This window comes from Sinocyclocheilus rhinocerous, unplaced genomic scaffold, assembly GCF_001515625.1.
Source record: "Sinocyclocheilus rhinocerous isolate Xijiao unplaced genomic scaffold, SAMN03320098_v1.1 scaffold1508, whole genome shotgun sequence".
Classification (NCBI taxonomy): Eukaryota; Metazoa; Chordata; class Actinopteri; order Cypriniformes; family Cyprinidae; genus Sinocyclocheilus; species Sinocyclocheilus rhinocerous.
Window position 1 is genome coordinate 619,220 of NW_015660889.1, and position 16,576 is coordinate 635,795.

Sequence of the window (16,576 nt, forward strand, 5' to 3'; positions counted from 1 at the left end):
AAGAAAATCAGGTGAACTTACTCAAAGTGCCAATAAATAATATCGAAGAGCGCGAAAAAGGGTCATTAGTCTGGAATGCATGCATGTGTGTGTGTGTGTGTGTGTGCGTATTTTACAGGCCTCCTGATGAGAGTGAGTTGACAGTATGCCTGTGAGGATACAGACTAATGCACAGTGACGTATCTAACACCTCACAATTCTATTGACCGTCGCTCGGAAGGATTGCATCAGTGTCGATCCTGCAGACGTCCATCAGAAGCCCTACGCCTGGCAGGAAAGGTGATTCAGAGGAGGAGGAAGTAGAATTCAGATGTTTTTCTGCTTCATAAACCTCAGCAGGACTAGAAAGCAAACCCCACATGCTGCTTTTCCTCTTGGCCTGTACGTTTCCACTGAAAAACTCGGGTTCTTACCACACAAACAGCTTCACAAAAAACAACATAAAAGCTAGATCTCATAAAACTGGATTACTCATATTTTAATCAACACAGTCGACACTGACTGTCCAGACACTATGTGTAATTGGCCACTAAAATACATTTATTTTATTTATAAATATTGTATATTCACACTACTTTTCAAAGCATCAAATCAGCATATTAGAATGGATAAATAACATGTTTAAAGATATTACAACAGAAAATTTTAAATTGTAATAATATTTTACAATGTTATTTTTTACTGTATTTTTGATTAAATAAATGCAGCCTTGGCAAGCATAAAAGACTTATTTCAAAAACTTTTAGTCTAAAAAAAATCTTACCCCAAACTTTTGAAAATAAATAAATAAAATAAATACATATCAGCACGATAAAAATGGCAATACAGGTTTGGAAGGACGTATGTATGTATGGAAGCCTGTTTCCACCACTGAATAAAAAAAGGTAATTGTGACTTTTTATCTCAAAATTCTGACCTTTTTCTCGCAATAGCGAGTTGACATTTTTCTCAGAAATGTGAGATATAAACTCACAGTTACGAGTAATAAAGTCAGAACTGCGAGATATAAACTCACAATTGCAAATTATAATGTCAGAATTGCAGGATATAAACTCACAATTGCGAGAAAAGTCAGAATTGTGAGACACAAACACGTAATTCTGAGAAAAAAAAACCCTCAGAATTGTGAAATAAGTCGCAATTACCTTTTTTTTTTTTTAATTCAGTGGCAGAAACGAGCTTCCATACATAAATGTGAGAAAATGAGGACAATTATAATTTTTTTGGTGAACTGTTCCTTTAAATCAGGCCTAATTACAGTACACAGAGTTTTCTTAAGTCCAATTTGTCGACAACCTAACAACTAGCAACAATAAGCAGTCAGAAATGTCACATACACAAAAAAAAAGGCAATTACTGTGATTTACGGAATCAGATCCTGCACGAAAAATGTCCACAGAGCTTCATTTAGCACTTTTAGACAATCTCAAATGCTAAAGGGGCTCTGAATTACAGACATAGTATGTAGCACCTCTTTACAGAACTGTTTTAATAACGATAAGCCAACAGTACACTGCCCAGCCCTGGGAAAACATTTATCAGCAAATTGTTTGCAAAAATGCAAAGTCAACATCAAAGAATATCAGGAGACTTAGCTTATCCAGTGCAGCTGCCAAAGATCGTACAAGCGTTAGAAAATTTTAAAAAGTTCTTATCCCAAACATGCCAGAACATTACCGTGGCCTTCAACTGCATCTTCTCCACACCTGTGAGGTACAGGCTCTCTTTCTCCGTCTACATTCTCTGTCGGCCAGCTGCCAGCTCCGTCTCTAGCATAAACCAAACAGCCCTCCGCTGCTGATTCTGCTATTCTCATTGGACAAATTGAATTAAACAGTCATTGCAGCTCCTCTTAGCTGTGTAAACAGTGATGTGAGCGCCCAGACGGTCAGATCCAGTATCCTGTGGTCTAGGCTACTGTGACTCTCCGCTTTAAATCTCTTACATACACTTGCAAAACTTTTACTGAGGGAATTCGGTGGCCTTTATGAAGTTAAAAAGACATTATGAGGTCAGATGTAATTTAGTGTAGGGATTCAGTGACCAAACGCCTCTCCACTGGCCAAACACACTAGCAATGGTTTTATAGCACCGTCACATGACCTAGATCCCTTAGAGGTTTGCAAATAATTATTATGTAGAACATTTTAGGGCTGCAAAATTTGGAGGGGAAAAATTACTTGCGATTTGTCTGATAAAAATCGCAATTGTGATTTAAAATGGGATTAAAAAATCTTCTGGTTTGCTGTTCTTGTTTGGAGGACAGCACAATCTGGTCAAATTTTGTGAATATATACATGTCAATATAAGTACTTGTGTAGCCTACTTGTTACATGTACTTACTGTACTACTAAAGCCCCGTTCACACCAAGAACGATAACTATAAAGATAACGATATTAGCATCCACAACAGCAAACGATATCGTCTGTTTATTCTGAGCGCATGTGCATCTGCCGCTTTAAATTCTCGAGCTCGTTATAGCAGGATGGATTCTGATTGGCTGTCAATGTTTTTATCGTTCATCAGCTGGAAAAAATCGTTCTGGAAGTGATTCCAACGATATCGTTTCTCTGTGCCTTTATCGTTATAGTTGTGGTGTGGACTCTGCTATTCTTTAATATTGAGAACGATTTTTAGAACTACCGGTATATCCTTATCGTTATCTTTATAGTTATCGTGCTTGGTGTGAACGGGCCTTAATAGTACATTTTGCATAGTTACATGCTACTAACTCTGAAGCCTATTCCTAATCCTAAACCTATAATAAGTATGTTGTTAATAAATATTACTCATTACTTAAATACATAATTACATGTTCACCTTAAAATCAAGTGTAACCCAATATAACTACAAAATATTATTATTAAAATTGTAACTAAATAGAAATATGAAAAAAGTAGTCGTCGCCGATAGCCTCGTGGGCAGTGCGTCGACATGTAGCGCCATTGCGCTTCGGCCGTCCCGTGTTCGAGTCCCGGCTCGTGGACCTTTCCCGATCCCATTCCCCCTCTCTCCAACTTCGCTTCCTGTCTCACTACTATCCATTCAATAAAAGGCAAAAACGCCAAAAGAAATATGAAAAAAGAAATATTACTATTGTTGCTAACAGTTGCAAAATGTATGCAGATTTCTAGATATGCGAATTTGCAAATAGTGGGGAATATCAACAAAGACAAGCAAAAATAATGCAATAAAAGGTTAATTATACTTAACAAGTTATGCCAGATTGCAGATTTGTCTCTGTTTCTGGATTCAGACCAATTTCCAACAATGCAAATCATACTCCAGGCTATGTTTCTGAGTCTTCAGAAAACATGCCAAACAAACATCTTCATGTCTTCATACCAAACAAACAAACTAAATGTAAAATAGACTTAAAATGGCATCATAAACTGTAGAGAAAACACCTTGATTCTTTTCCAAATGGATCTGATTTGAACAGTAACATTTAGCAAGAGCAATATGAAGATCTTCATTGGACAAACCTTGGATGCATTGCAAAGCCCCGTCTTCCATGCGGATGGTGAACGTCTCACCTGGGTTCACCTGGACCAGGATCACCTGTAAAACAAGAGCAGATGTCACATGTTCATTATATGTTGAACAAGGGGCAATTCTAGGTCTTTAGTCTTAGCTAAAGAGTTGCTGTAGCTTGGAGGAATTTTTCTGGCTTTTAAAATGAGAGGCTGTTGAGACTGTTGCTGTCGATAAATGAGGTCTGACTTTACAAACTCACCTGCTGTGGTGCATCGCCATTGATCATGTGGTGCATCATGGGAACCTCGTTGCTCAATGGAGGCGGGAGGTCCAGCATTTGGTCCATCATCATCATGGTGACGAACATTCATGGAGCCCTCCCTGCAACAGCCTGAGAGAGAGAGATCTGCTTTGTTAAAATAATATCTGATTACACAGTGAAACAGTCTCTATAAGCCAGGCCGCTCTTAAATGAGCAATTAGCCTCAATTGAAATCAGCTAATGATGAAGACTAAAGCAGATCCTCATCTGCAACCCCATTCAGACATACACACACAAAGCAAATACACACTGAACCACACACGTTTCACTGAAAAGCTACTGGTGGGTTATGGAACGGGATGAAATCATTATGATGTCACCAATGTTTATATGATGATGTAATCTGTGCAGGGATGATGTAATCTGTATATAAAATGCAGTTATAGGGCGACAGTCTCTCCACCACAGCGAGGAGACCAGACTGAGAGAGAAAATTTAAAAAAGGAAAAGGAAAAGGAAAAGAAAAAAAAACAGGAATCTTTGTCTTGCAGCAAATGTGTGCCTCTAAAAAAAGAGAAAAGAAAAAAAAACAGGAATCTTTGTCTTGCAGCAAATGTGTGCCTCTAAAAAGAGAGAAAAGAAAAAAAAAAAATAATAATTTAAATAATAAAGTAAAACAGTTCAATAAAATATTTTATGCATAGATAACTATTTGCACTTTTTGTTGAAAATGTAAATATTATGTCTTTCTGGGTTTAACCCACTAAGAACTATTTCCAGAAGAGTCATTAACTGCAATAAAAGTTCAAATTATTATTATTTTTTTCAGTGAAACTGATTTTTGTCTTCAGCAGATTTCAAAATGAATAGTTATCTATGTATCATACAGTAAATTATAATATTGTGATTCTTAAATTCACATAGGAACTACTAAAATTATTAATTTTAGTGTTTTTTGTTTTATTAGATAACATTTATTTAACATGTATTACAATTTTAAAATATATTTAATATGTAATAAACATTGACCATTTATTTTGCCATTTATTGACCATATAACTTGAAACCAATTATAACAATATAACTGTGAATGACAGTGTTCAATTCAAATGTACAATTAGCATGTTCATTGTATTTGTAAAACTAATTTTTAACATTTAGATTGACACATTTAAAAATGAATGTGGCAGTTTCCACTTTGTGTTCAAAGAACAACACAAACTCCTTCTGTTCCAACTTCCAAGTGCACTATTTCCAACATATCATGATTTGAAATGAACTAATTCTACTTTTGCGTAATACAGAAAATAAGGGTGTAGGCTGCAGTCTTTAAAGCATAAAACACTTGCACAACAGACCAGCACAGAAGTCAATACAAGTCAGTACTGTATCATTTAGACTGATGCAGAAAGAATGCACTTCTGTCCTCAAAACAAACGCAATATTGCTTGTCACACTGGATGAACAGCTCACAGAATTGCTTCACATGACGCTCTTAAAACTCTTTAAAAAAACAGCCAAAGTTCAGGTGGGGGGAAAGATCAGCACAGCAATGATAATGTCTTCTCAGCTGACTAGTGCCATTTTCCTCTGCAAAAGCAATAACCTGTCCCATTTAACTCCAGACACCAGGGGTCAAACCCAGTGCAACAAAATCATTCATCTGACGCTCTGAAGTAGCACAGGAAAAACAACAGCTACAGAGATTACAGACAGAAGCCTTACGCTACGAAAAAGTACTGTGGTTGTACCTTCAGGTCCATACATTGTTTCTTAACCATGGCAGGATGTTCATAAAATGTTGTGGTATTTTGTGGTTCTTTTTTGTTAGAATAATTTCAGCTGGCTGTTAAAAACCACAAAAATCACCTACATACTGTGAATTTTTAAGACGTGAGGAATTGTAGACGTGAGACGTCCTCTGATCTCCAGGAGAGAGGAAGACGCGAGAATAGAGGTCAGGGGCTTTTTATTGGGTCATAAATGCCTTCACTTCCACTGCTAAACACATACCACCCACAGCCAACCTGTTTCCTTGAAAGTTAACATGAAATGATTCACAGCCTACAATCTCCACAAAGTGACATATATACAGTGTATTCAGTATAAACAGTATATTAACTTCACTTGGTAAAGTTCCTTTACATTACTTTATGTGTTCTCTAGATGGCAAGAGACTGAAAAATAAGAATAAAATGAGACTGAAAAATAAGAAGTCTTGGTGATGTCAGCTGCAAAGAAAGGTGGAACAACTCATTACATTGAAATATTAGCTACATTTTTTAATTTGAAATAATAATAAAAAACAGAACAAAACAAAAAACTAAACTAAACAAAAAACTAAACTAAACAAAAATTAAATTAAATTAAATACAAAACAAAATAAAATGTAACCCAAAAAAAACACACACAAACAAAGCAAAAACTATTTTCGACCATTATTTTCTTTGAACTAACATGCATCAATATTCCAATGAAGAAAAATAAAGAAAAATAGGTGGAGCAACTCGTTACATTGAAATATAGATACATTTTTAATTTTAGTTTAAAAAAAACAAACAAAAAAAACACAAAATTAAATAAAAAACTAAACAAAAAATAAATTAAAAACAACAAAAAATTGTTTTTTTAAAAAATCAATAAAAAATGTAAACAAAAAAAACAAACACAAACTTAAATCAAAAACTATTTCAGACCATTATTTTCTGCAACATGCATCATTATTCCAATGAAGAAAAAATAAACACGAGTCAGCCTCTGTAACTGAAAAGACAGGTTTTGGAAGAGTGGTTAACTAGAGGTCTATTGTGACTTGTCTTTAACACTTACATTGACAGAAGCTCTACATTAACCTCACTTCATGCGCTGCTGAAGCATCCTGCAGTCTTTCTCATTCTGAGCATCCTTGTTTTCCTTTCCTCTGTGCTGTACGCCACGGCCTGTAATTACCACCCAACTAAAATCATTAACACTACGGCTTAACACGCCAAAGCCTCCGGGGTCCAAAACCTTCTCTCTTCTCCTGTTTCCCCTCCTCTCTCTTTACCCCTCAGGCTCTCAATCTATTCTTTCTTTTCTTTCTGCTCTCCTCATTCCCCTCATTCCTGAGGATGGCTGGAGTCTGAACTTCTGTAGGTTTGAGGGGGGCATTTAAGGGCTAAATCCCCTGAGAGAAAAGTTGAGAAGATTCATACAATGTCAGAGCCGAGGGGAGCGGAGAGGGGGTCTCACACAAAGAGGCCGGACCCCCAACCTTCACGGGTCATGTTGTTGTGACCACGTCACAGCGAGTGTCAATCAGGAAAGACACAGAGAGTCCTTTCATGGCACGGTTGAGGTTCTAGCGATGTGGGGTATTCCCTAGACCACTTCCCCGTCGCCCTTACACCCCTTCACTCAGTCAAACAGCACGCCTTTCATACAACCAAAACAACACCAGTGAAACAATCGTTTCCTTGATGACATCATCTCAGATCCTCCTCGGGACCTGGATGTTTAATGATCACAGAGGACATGGATCAGAGTGCAACTGGATAGGTATGTTGTGTTTTGCCAAATTCAGAAGAAAGGCTATAAGATCTATAATACACATCAATATTTATCCTTTGGAGTTTCAGAGATCTCAAATGACACAAAATATCTGAGAAAAAACCGATACATCAACCAAACAATTAAATGAAGGAGGCCTGAGGTATGAAAGAGCAACTTTTGAGCAATAATATTTAAAAATGATCAGATGACATGTGGTATTTCAATTTTCTTACATATCTGGAAGGAAATAACTCTTTAGAAAGATACACAACCATTCAAAAGTCTGGGATGAGGAAAATAATTCTTTGAAAAATTGAACCAAACTTTTGAACAGTAGTTTATATTCTGTATAGAGTCAACTGACTATATATATATATATATATATGTGTGTGTGTGTGTGTGTGTGTGAAATTATATATTTTGAAAATATTAATATAATTGATATTATATATAAATATTTTAAATGTATAAACTTAGCATATTTTTCTTAAATATATACATGCATGTGTGTGTATTTATATATACATAATAAATATACACAGTACACACACATATATTATGTAAACAAAAACTTTTATTTCGGATGCGATTAATCGTTTGACAGCACTAATACACACACACACGTGTACAGACAAAAATGTATTACATTTTTTTATGAATTTATTTAGCTGTTTTTGTGCCGTTATAAGCGTAAAAAAAATGACAATTCAACTTTGGTCTGAATTTACAGATAACTACGGGCTATTATTGGAACTAGGGAGTTCAACTCTAACCTAATTCGAACATAGATGACATTTAAAATCACAAGATTTTTACAGACTCAACTTCCTTAAACCTCCCTAAACACATTAAAAAGACACATCTACTATGTACAGTAACATTCTGCAGCAGAAGCATTGCAACGATGCAAATTCGCAGTAAAATTTAAAAGTGAAGAGTGTAATTTTTGCAAACATAATGATTATATTCAAACAGGTTTCCTTAATACTCATTAACCATTAGTTGATACAACAGATAGTCCCACCTCAAACTCACACCACTGGCTGCTGCAGTGTTGCTGTGTAAAGGCCAGTCAGGAAGCTCAAATCAACAAGACAATGTTTTGATAGCGCCACAGTGTTTACAAGGAATCAACCTTACTCTTTACAACTACACATACTTTAGAAAAAAAAGTACATACTTCAGCTTTAAAGATCTTCACAACAGCAAACAAACACTAACAATAGCACCCTGCCACACACACCACACCATAAGACAGATTCAATTCTTTTTAGAAATCTGTTCTTGCATCTGGCAGGTTTACAGTCCCAGATGTGGACCCAGTCTGGCATGGGCCTATAATCCAGCTAATGGCACATAACAACACTGAGGAAGCTGGGAAACCAAGAAAACCATAACTTTTTCCTTTCCATCTCCCCCTCCTTCCTTTATTCTCTCATTCCATTCCATCCCTTCCCTCAGCACTGATCAGCTGAAACACACACACACACACACACAAAACACATGCTCAGGCTTGCACACACACATTCCCAGAGAATGAGAAACAATCTAAATGTCACATTTTTTGCCTGCAAAGTAACTCCATCTCACCTCAGAGCGCTCAGGATTTCCATCTCCCCGACGTTGACTCACGTCTGTGACTCTGATCAGCATTTACAGCCAGATGACATCACCTTTTTAAAAATATCTCAACAACCTCGGCCACAATGGAACTGAAGCGATAACAGTCCAGACGAGGCACAGACAGGAAATCGAGGACACATTACAGGAGTGTGGCCGAATAATGACTGGCCTTTATTTGCCTCTGGTCTAGTATATGAGGTTTCTGGCCTAAAATCTAGCTTGCCTATCAGGCTAGTGCTAAGTGTAAAGGCCCGTTAACAACAATTAATAAAGTTTTGACAAATTTACACACCACAGCTATGACGATAATGTCACAGAGCAACAATATCATTGGAATCACTTTCTGATGAACAATAAAACATTCACAGTCATTCAGAATCCACCCGACTTTGAAAGGATTGCACATTTAAAGTGGCAGAAGACACTTATAATAAATAGAATGTTGCCACTTGTTGGTGTCAATGCTAATATTATTAGATTTTTTGGTTATCGTCCTTGGTGTTAACAGCCCTTAGGTCTAAATTAACCACACAAGACTGAAAACTGAAATCTCATTTGTGTATGCACATATTCATAATATTAAAGAACAGCATCATATATTTCAGTCTGTTCTAAATTTATCATATGTAGGGGGGGGGTGGCATTAACGACAACAAATATTTCTACATTTTTGGGATATTATCAATAGTGATAATTAGAGAATATTTTTACAGTTCAATTAAGGAGTAATATTTGCTCCTTTAAAGTGATTTCCAACAGCATTTTTACCATTATGTGGACACTTTTCTAACCTTATTAGATGTATGCATCATCTTTAATGTCAAACTCTTACATTTAATTAATAAATTGAATTAAGATTCAAAAAAGATGCTACTAATCAACTGAAATCAGTATCAACAAATCCATATTTGCATTGCAGATGTGGCACAGATGCTGCATCTAAAGTGGCATTTAGATATTTTGATTAATGCTCTTGATTAGAGGTGGCATGCATGCAATGACACTGCAATTACAGTTGCATAAATAATGTTATGCGAAAAAAATGTGACATAATAAAAGTGCCATATTTGATTATGTCTGCTCGCACATCATTAAAACAACAATTATGATATTATAGTATAAGCCACTAATCATGTGCAGACAGAAAATCATGCAGATCTGAAACAACATGAGGATGAGTAAACGATGACTGAAGTTTTATTTTTGGGTGAACTACTCCTTAAATTGAGTTCTCAAATGTGTTTCAGATTAGTTAATAACAGTATGAGCATAGAGCTATAAAATACATGTGGATAGCACAGCCCAGATCATTTTGATCTCTTACATTTGATTTCAGACTTTAGTATCTTGCCAAATCTGAGAACAGTTTGTGACATCGTCGAGATCTTTTCTGATACTCGAGAGATTACTAAAGTCTGTTTCTCAAGAGCAAAATATGTTCTCCGATAAATCTCATTTCCATCCAAGACAATTATTTGTCATATTAAATTGTTATTTTCTTTTCCTTCGGTCTATATAACAGCATCAGGACCCATCTCAGTGCCTCTGTCCTGTTTAACAGATAAAGGTGTTACCCAATACTGACACCACAGACTCCAGAGCACGACCTGGTTCCTCCCTGAAGGCACAATAATGCAGTTACACACCCAGCTGAGCTCAAAAAGCTGACCCTGTTTCTGCCCGCACTGAAACTTCATCCCCTCTCACCTTACAGAACATACAGTAAAAGACACTAGGAGCGAGGGGACAAAAAATGAGGGACAGTGCAGAGAAAGAAGACAGAAAAGAGATTCCCAGGATCCAAATTCAGTGTTGCGTAACCCCAGTATGAAACGTGATCCAGCCTCTGAGCGCTGAGAAGGAGCAGAGGAGCATCTTAACTGGGTCAGGCTGAGTGAATCATATTCTCCAGTCACACGGAGGAGTTGCGCAGGGTCACATCGAAGACAATTATACAGTCTCACACCCTTAACATCCTAATTGTGTCCAGAGACAGAATAAAAATGGAGCTACAATTTAATCAATTCAATTAATGTGAACCCTACTGACGCTCTTAATAAAGATACTTGGGAGCATGATCTAGGAGTTACTATTACAGAGGATCTATGGCGTAACATCTTGACCCAGGTACACTCCTCTTCCTTATGTGCTAGGCATGGTTTGATGCAGTGTAAAATACTATTCAGAGCCCACTTAACCAATGCCCAGTTGGCTAAATTTTACCCAGACAGAAGCGCTGCCTGTAACCGCTGCAAACATTCACCCGCTGATCACCTGCATATGTTTTGGACATGTCCACAGCTGGCAACTTTCTGGTCAGGTGTATTTGATACATTTAATAAAGTTCTCAACACTAATATAGACCCTGATCCCTTCTTAGCCCTCTTTGGAGTATCCCTTAGACCTGATCTGACAGCCCGAGATTGTAAGGTTGTTGCTTTTGCTACAATCTTGGCCAGACGAGCTATCCTTCTTATGTGGAAGCACACCTCGCCCCCGACACATAACAGGTGGATACAGGACATTTTTTACTGTATCAGACTTGAAAAGTTAAGATGCTCACTCTCTGGTTCACTCAAATCCTTTTATAAGACTTGGGATCCCTTTTTGGACTATATTAAAGGACTACCTTGTGCACCTGTAACTGGCAACATGTAATGTTTGTCATCTGTTAGAAGGGATTTTTTTTTTTTTTACTTATATATTGGTTAATTATATCTATTTTATTTCATTTGTTATTGTTTAATTATTTATTTAATTTACTGTGTTTCTGTCTATCTGAGTTAATATGAATGGGGGGATTGTGGAAGGATTAATAATGGACAATATCCTACTGTTCACCTTGTGATCCTTATTTCAATCTGTATTGTCACACAAAATACCAATAATACCAACAAAAAATGGAGCTACAGATTGAGAAAGGAAGAAGTTGATAGATAAAAATCTAGAGCGTATCTATCAAGTGAATCAGCTCGGTATTAATATCTGAACGACTCTTATGTGCCAGTTCTTTTTTAGTGAATCAATAGTGCAAACAGTGTAGTCCTAGACAAATGACTCTGAAGAGTGAATCAAAACAGTGAATCAAAACAGACAGCGTGAACAATGTCGGCATCACAAAATACCGACTCTTTTGAGCTGGTTCTTTTTAGTGAATCAACAACATATTATTTAAAATGCATAATCTGATTCTCGAACAAATAAATCTTAGAAGTTGGTTCTTTTTAGTGAATCAAATATATATAGTGCGAACAGCGTAGTCTGATTCCTGAACAAATGACTCTTATGAGCCATTTCTTTTTAGTGAATCAAAACATACATCAGAAAAAAAACGGTGGTTTGAATCATAAAAGAATGACTCTTATGAACAGGTTCTTTTTTAGTGAATCAAAATATATAGCGCAACAATATAGTTTAGGCCTAATCCCCAAACAAACAACTCTTATGAACTGGTTCTTTTTAGTGAATCAAAACATACAGCTTAACTGGTATTAATATCTGAACTCTTATGAGGCAGTTCTTTTTTTTAGTGAATCAATGGTGCAAACAGTGTAGTCCCAAACAAATAATATTATTTAAATAATAAATAAATAAATGTAATATTACAGTTAGTCAGCCAATTTAGACTTCAACCATATTTCAAAAATCACACTCTACAGATCTCCAGTCATGCAAAAGTTGGAATAAACGTGCATGTATGTACAGAATTAACAGCCAGCACTCTTCACCATAGCCACTTTCCCTCCCTCTTCTTTTAAAGGTCAATAGGTCACATTCCTTATCCTGATTTGGGCCTCAGCTACAAACAGGCAAGCTAGGTTAGTTTGCAGTCGGGTTTCGGGCATCTGTACCAAACATGTTATGCTTAGTAGCAGGTAGATCACCCAAGTCATGAAACATCTGATGCAAAGATTGCTGGATCTGGTTCTTATGATCAAACATGCTGTGATGCTCAGCAGAAGAGACAAGGACCAATGTCCACTCCTCAATCCTGCCTCTAGCAATCGATGGCTGATGAGATAAAGGGGTGGGAAAAGTTTGGTCTCAGCACCTAAAAATCCTTTCATGTGCATTCCGTTGCACCTATGCTCAAGCCTCAAACAGGTCAGGATCAGGAAGGAAGGAAAAACAAAATTATGCACCAGCTCGGAGATAAACCATCCACAGTGTCTGAGTGGAGAAACACTTCAACTCCATTTTTGCTTCACCAACAAAAACAGTTCCAAACAAAGTAAAAATAGAATTAACTGTTGAATTTTTTTTGGGCAACACTCAGTAGTGGTGTGATACAGAATCAGTGTTTTTGAACAAATTAACTGAATGAATGGCTCAATGACTCACTTTTAAAGATATGCTGAATTTGGAGCCCCACACAAATTTTACAATTTCTGCCATATGAAGATATGTCACATGGTTCTGAAAGTATTTTCCCTTTCAGTTTTCAAATTGGGATTTTTAAAAATTGTCTTATGAACCAGTGATCAACCAAGCAAACAAGCTGCAAGGTGAATTGCGTCATTACAAACTTTGTCCTGAAGCAAAAAATTTTTTATAAAATCAGACAAAAACACAAAAGTACAAGACTGTGTCCTTAACTCCTTAAATGAGGACAGAACTATATAGCATTAATTGCGAATTACAATCAAATTAACGAGGGATAACTATAAAAGATCATTTAGATGTTCATTTTAACTGGTGGAGATTTCTTGCTCGTGCAAAAACAGGAATTATGCTGTTAAAAACTATTATTTCAAAAACAAGTTTAAAATAATGTTAGTGTCTTGATGGCTTCAATAAGAGCATACATTAGAATTAACAATCTCATAGTTCACATTTGGTTCGTTTTTATGTTTTCTTTAATTTCCCTGAGGAGAAAACGAATGAATTTTAGAAATAGCAAGAGTCAGTACAATAAATCAGTTGCATAATTGATTCAATGACTCATTCATAAAGACAGTCGGTTCTTTTTATTCCAGAAAGAATCAGTGATTTTGAACAAATCGGTTGAATGAATGACTCACGCAAACACAGAGAAGTCCTAGTGCTACTGGACTACATCATCACTTCTGGAACACTGCTAGACCAATCAAATTCAAGGACCGGAACTACTTGCTCATACTTATGGGTTTGTTTGAATACTTAAACATAACCGAAAACAGTGGGGGAAAAAATTCCACAGAACAACACTGAATGAGGGAACCGTGGGTTTTTTGCTCAAGGGTATGATGGTGATCAGGGTTCACGGTAATTCTCCATGAATCACCCATTCCTAAACCAGATCTTTAACCACCACCACCCTTCCCTGTGCTAAAAGCCTTGCCTAAATGTTTTACAAATGTACCATGAGTTTCTCATAAGAACATCTCAGCTACCCTCAGGGTACTGGCATTAGCAATAATTCGGCACAACCGATTCGATAATGACAACAAAGGAGTACTGACAGCTCGACAGATCATTACAATCGCTCTCAGGAAATTATGGGGGCAGTTTGAGCAAAACGTCTGATTTTCAAATGCAATGAGCACAAATACCTATCAAAGGGAGGTGGTGGACAGTGGAGAACCCTGAGAGCAAACCAGATGTACTACACATGACGGTACAAGATGAGAATGGAGTGGTGGAAAAAAAGTGGGTAATCTGTAAAAACTTATCTGCAATGTGTATTTGCATTAAATGTTAAGGAGAGTGTATAAAGCGCTAAATATAGCCTGGCGTTATCACACGAACTGGATACTGAGCCAAAGAATGGAATGGGACTCTAGAAAATACCCACAAGCACCACATTCTTTTAACGTTTGAGTTTGGGGCCAAAGGGCTGTAGGGTTGGGAGGGGTCAGGGTACGCCTGTGTGTTTTAATGGGGGTGTGAGATGCTGACAAATCAGTGCTCACCCTGTGGTCAGGTTACCACCACAGAAATGTGCATTTTCTTTACAGGACATAATTTAAAGCATCACTTACAATAAAATTTTAGTACATACAATATTAGTCTGCAAAACCCTGTGTTTGACATAATAAAAGAGATGTTTTGCACTGCTGTTTAAAACTTTCACATTACAGAACATTTTCCACTTTCCAACTCTATAAATAGCCTACTACAGCGGTGACTTAAAGGGGAGAAATCAAGCTTGATGCAAAGGTTGGAGTCTCTGAAGTCTACAAGTCTGCTTTCTGTACCTCAAGATTCGCTCTGGAATGTCACATGACGTCATGTATTTGGGATCGGGTTTCCTCTGGCTACAAGATCCGGTCCAAGAAATGATCCGCGACACCAGCTGAATGCGTTTTCCTAAATCATATTTTGTTACAGTCTGTATTCTTTCTATCACAACTGTTCACATTTTAACACTATCGTCCTTCCTATCCAGGAAACATTAAACAACATTTAAATGCTCCCATCGAAAGTCCAACTCGTTGAGATTCGATTCAACAAAACGATTCAGCGATTCTTTCGGTCGTGACATAATTTTGTCATCACGTGACGCTTCTGCTTCCCTGTGCGATGAAAAAAAACGTTGATACAATTAACCTGTAAACAATTCCAATACGTTTTACTTGTAATACACATCTTCTCTGTCTGTGTGTGTGTGTTTGTATATCAAACATGTCTCTTATTAAAGTAGCCTAACTTTCGTCCCACCAGTCAAAGTATGATTCAAACACGGTACTGTCAGCTCTATATTTTAACATGCGAAATAGATGTTTTCCGGGTCCAATGAGTTAGTAAGTTTTTATAAAGAAAATGCAAGGACTGATTCAGTCCTATTAAAGAACGAATCGTTTAGACCCTTTTTGTGAACCGGTTCAATTGAATCATTTACACGATTCAAATCAATAAGAACGCTATTCCACAATGCAAGTTCACACAGTTTTCTATTAGAACGCTTCTCTGAAGTCAAGTGTATGTTATTATAATGGCAATGCAGAGGAAACTGGATTTTATCTATACAATATACAACATACGTCATGCTCATTTCAATGATGTAACAATCCAGCCATTACGAAAGTATATTATTCGTGTGACGCTTAAGTAAACAACTTGTTGCTGGGAATTGACGTGTCATTTTCCAAATGTCTTTGGCGAATAATTATGTTATAAAAGCCTCCTCTGTTAATTCTCACCTGAGCATTACAGGTGTTATTGAATTTGATAAAGCAGCGTTAATGATGATTACGAATGACTTTTTTCCTGCATAAAAAGCACACAGGATGCACATAACCTAACAACTGAAGCATTCACTAGTTAACATACAGCTGTCAAAGTAGACACAAATAAAAGTAAAGTAAATCAGCTCACGCAAAAGTTTTAAGAGTTTAACGCACTAAGTTTCGTTTAGGTTTCGTTTCGTTTTCCATTCAATTCAATACTTCCCTTTCCCATCACAGAGTCACCGGCTCGCGCTTTTCTGCAACTTGAAACTTTGCGAAACAGTGTCTCAGAGCGCTTCGGAAAATTACATTAGCCTACAGCGTTAATATTTTGAACAAAACTCGTCTACTTACCTCGGATTCAGTAAATCTTGCTTATTAACACGTTAGTCCCTAAATGCTCGTAACAGAAAGCATGTCATTCAATTGCTGCGAAGTCCACGGTGGACCAGACCAGACCAGTGTGGAATTCCGCAATGTCAAATATGTGGAAGTGCACACGGGGGGGGGGGGGGGGGGGGTAGAAGTTTACCG

General features: G+C 36.9%; 1 protein-coding gene across 1 annotated transcript in view; it reads right to left on the bottom strand.

Annotated features, from left to right (window-relative positions):
• The window catches only part of LOC107725837 (fibronectin type III domain-containing protein 3B-like), a 76,705-nt gene extending 60,207 nt beyond the window's left edge, over nt 1-16,498 (bottom strand). Inside the window, exons 1-3 of the mRNA XM_016535236.1 lie at nt 16,397-16,498; nt 3,738-3,869; nt 3,487-3,562 (exon numbers count right to left, since the gene is read on the bottom strand). Of these exons, the coding sequence (XP_016390722.1) occupies nt 3,487-3,562; nt 3,738-3,845 (184 nt within the window). The 5' untranslated portion in view covers nt 3,846-3,869; nt 16,397-16,498. The remainder of the gene's footprint in view (nt 1-3,486; nt 3,563-3,737; nt 3,870-16,396) is intronic.
• Between the last annotated feature and the right edge of the window lie 78 nt (nt 16,499-16,576).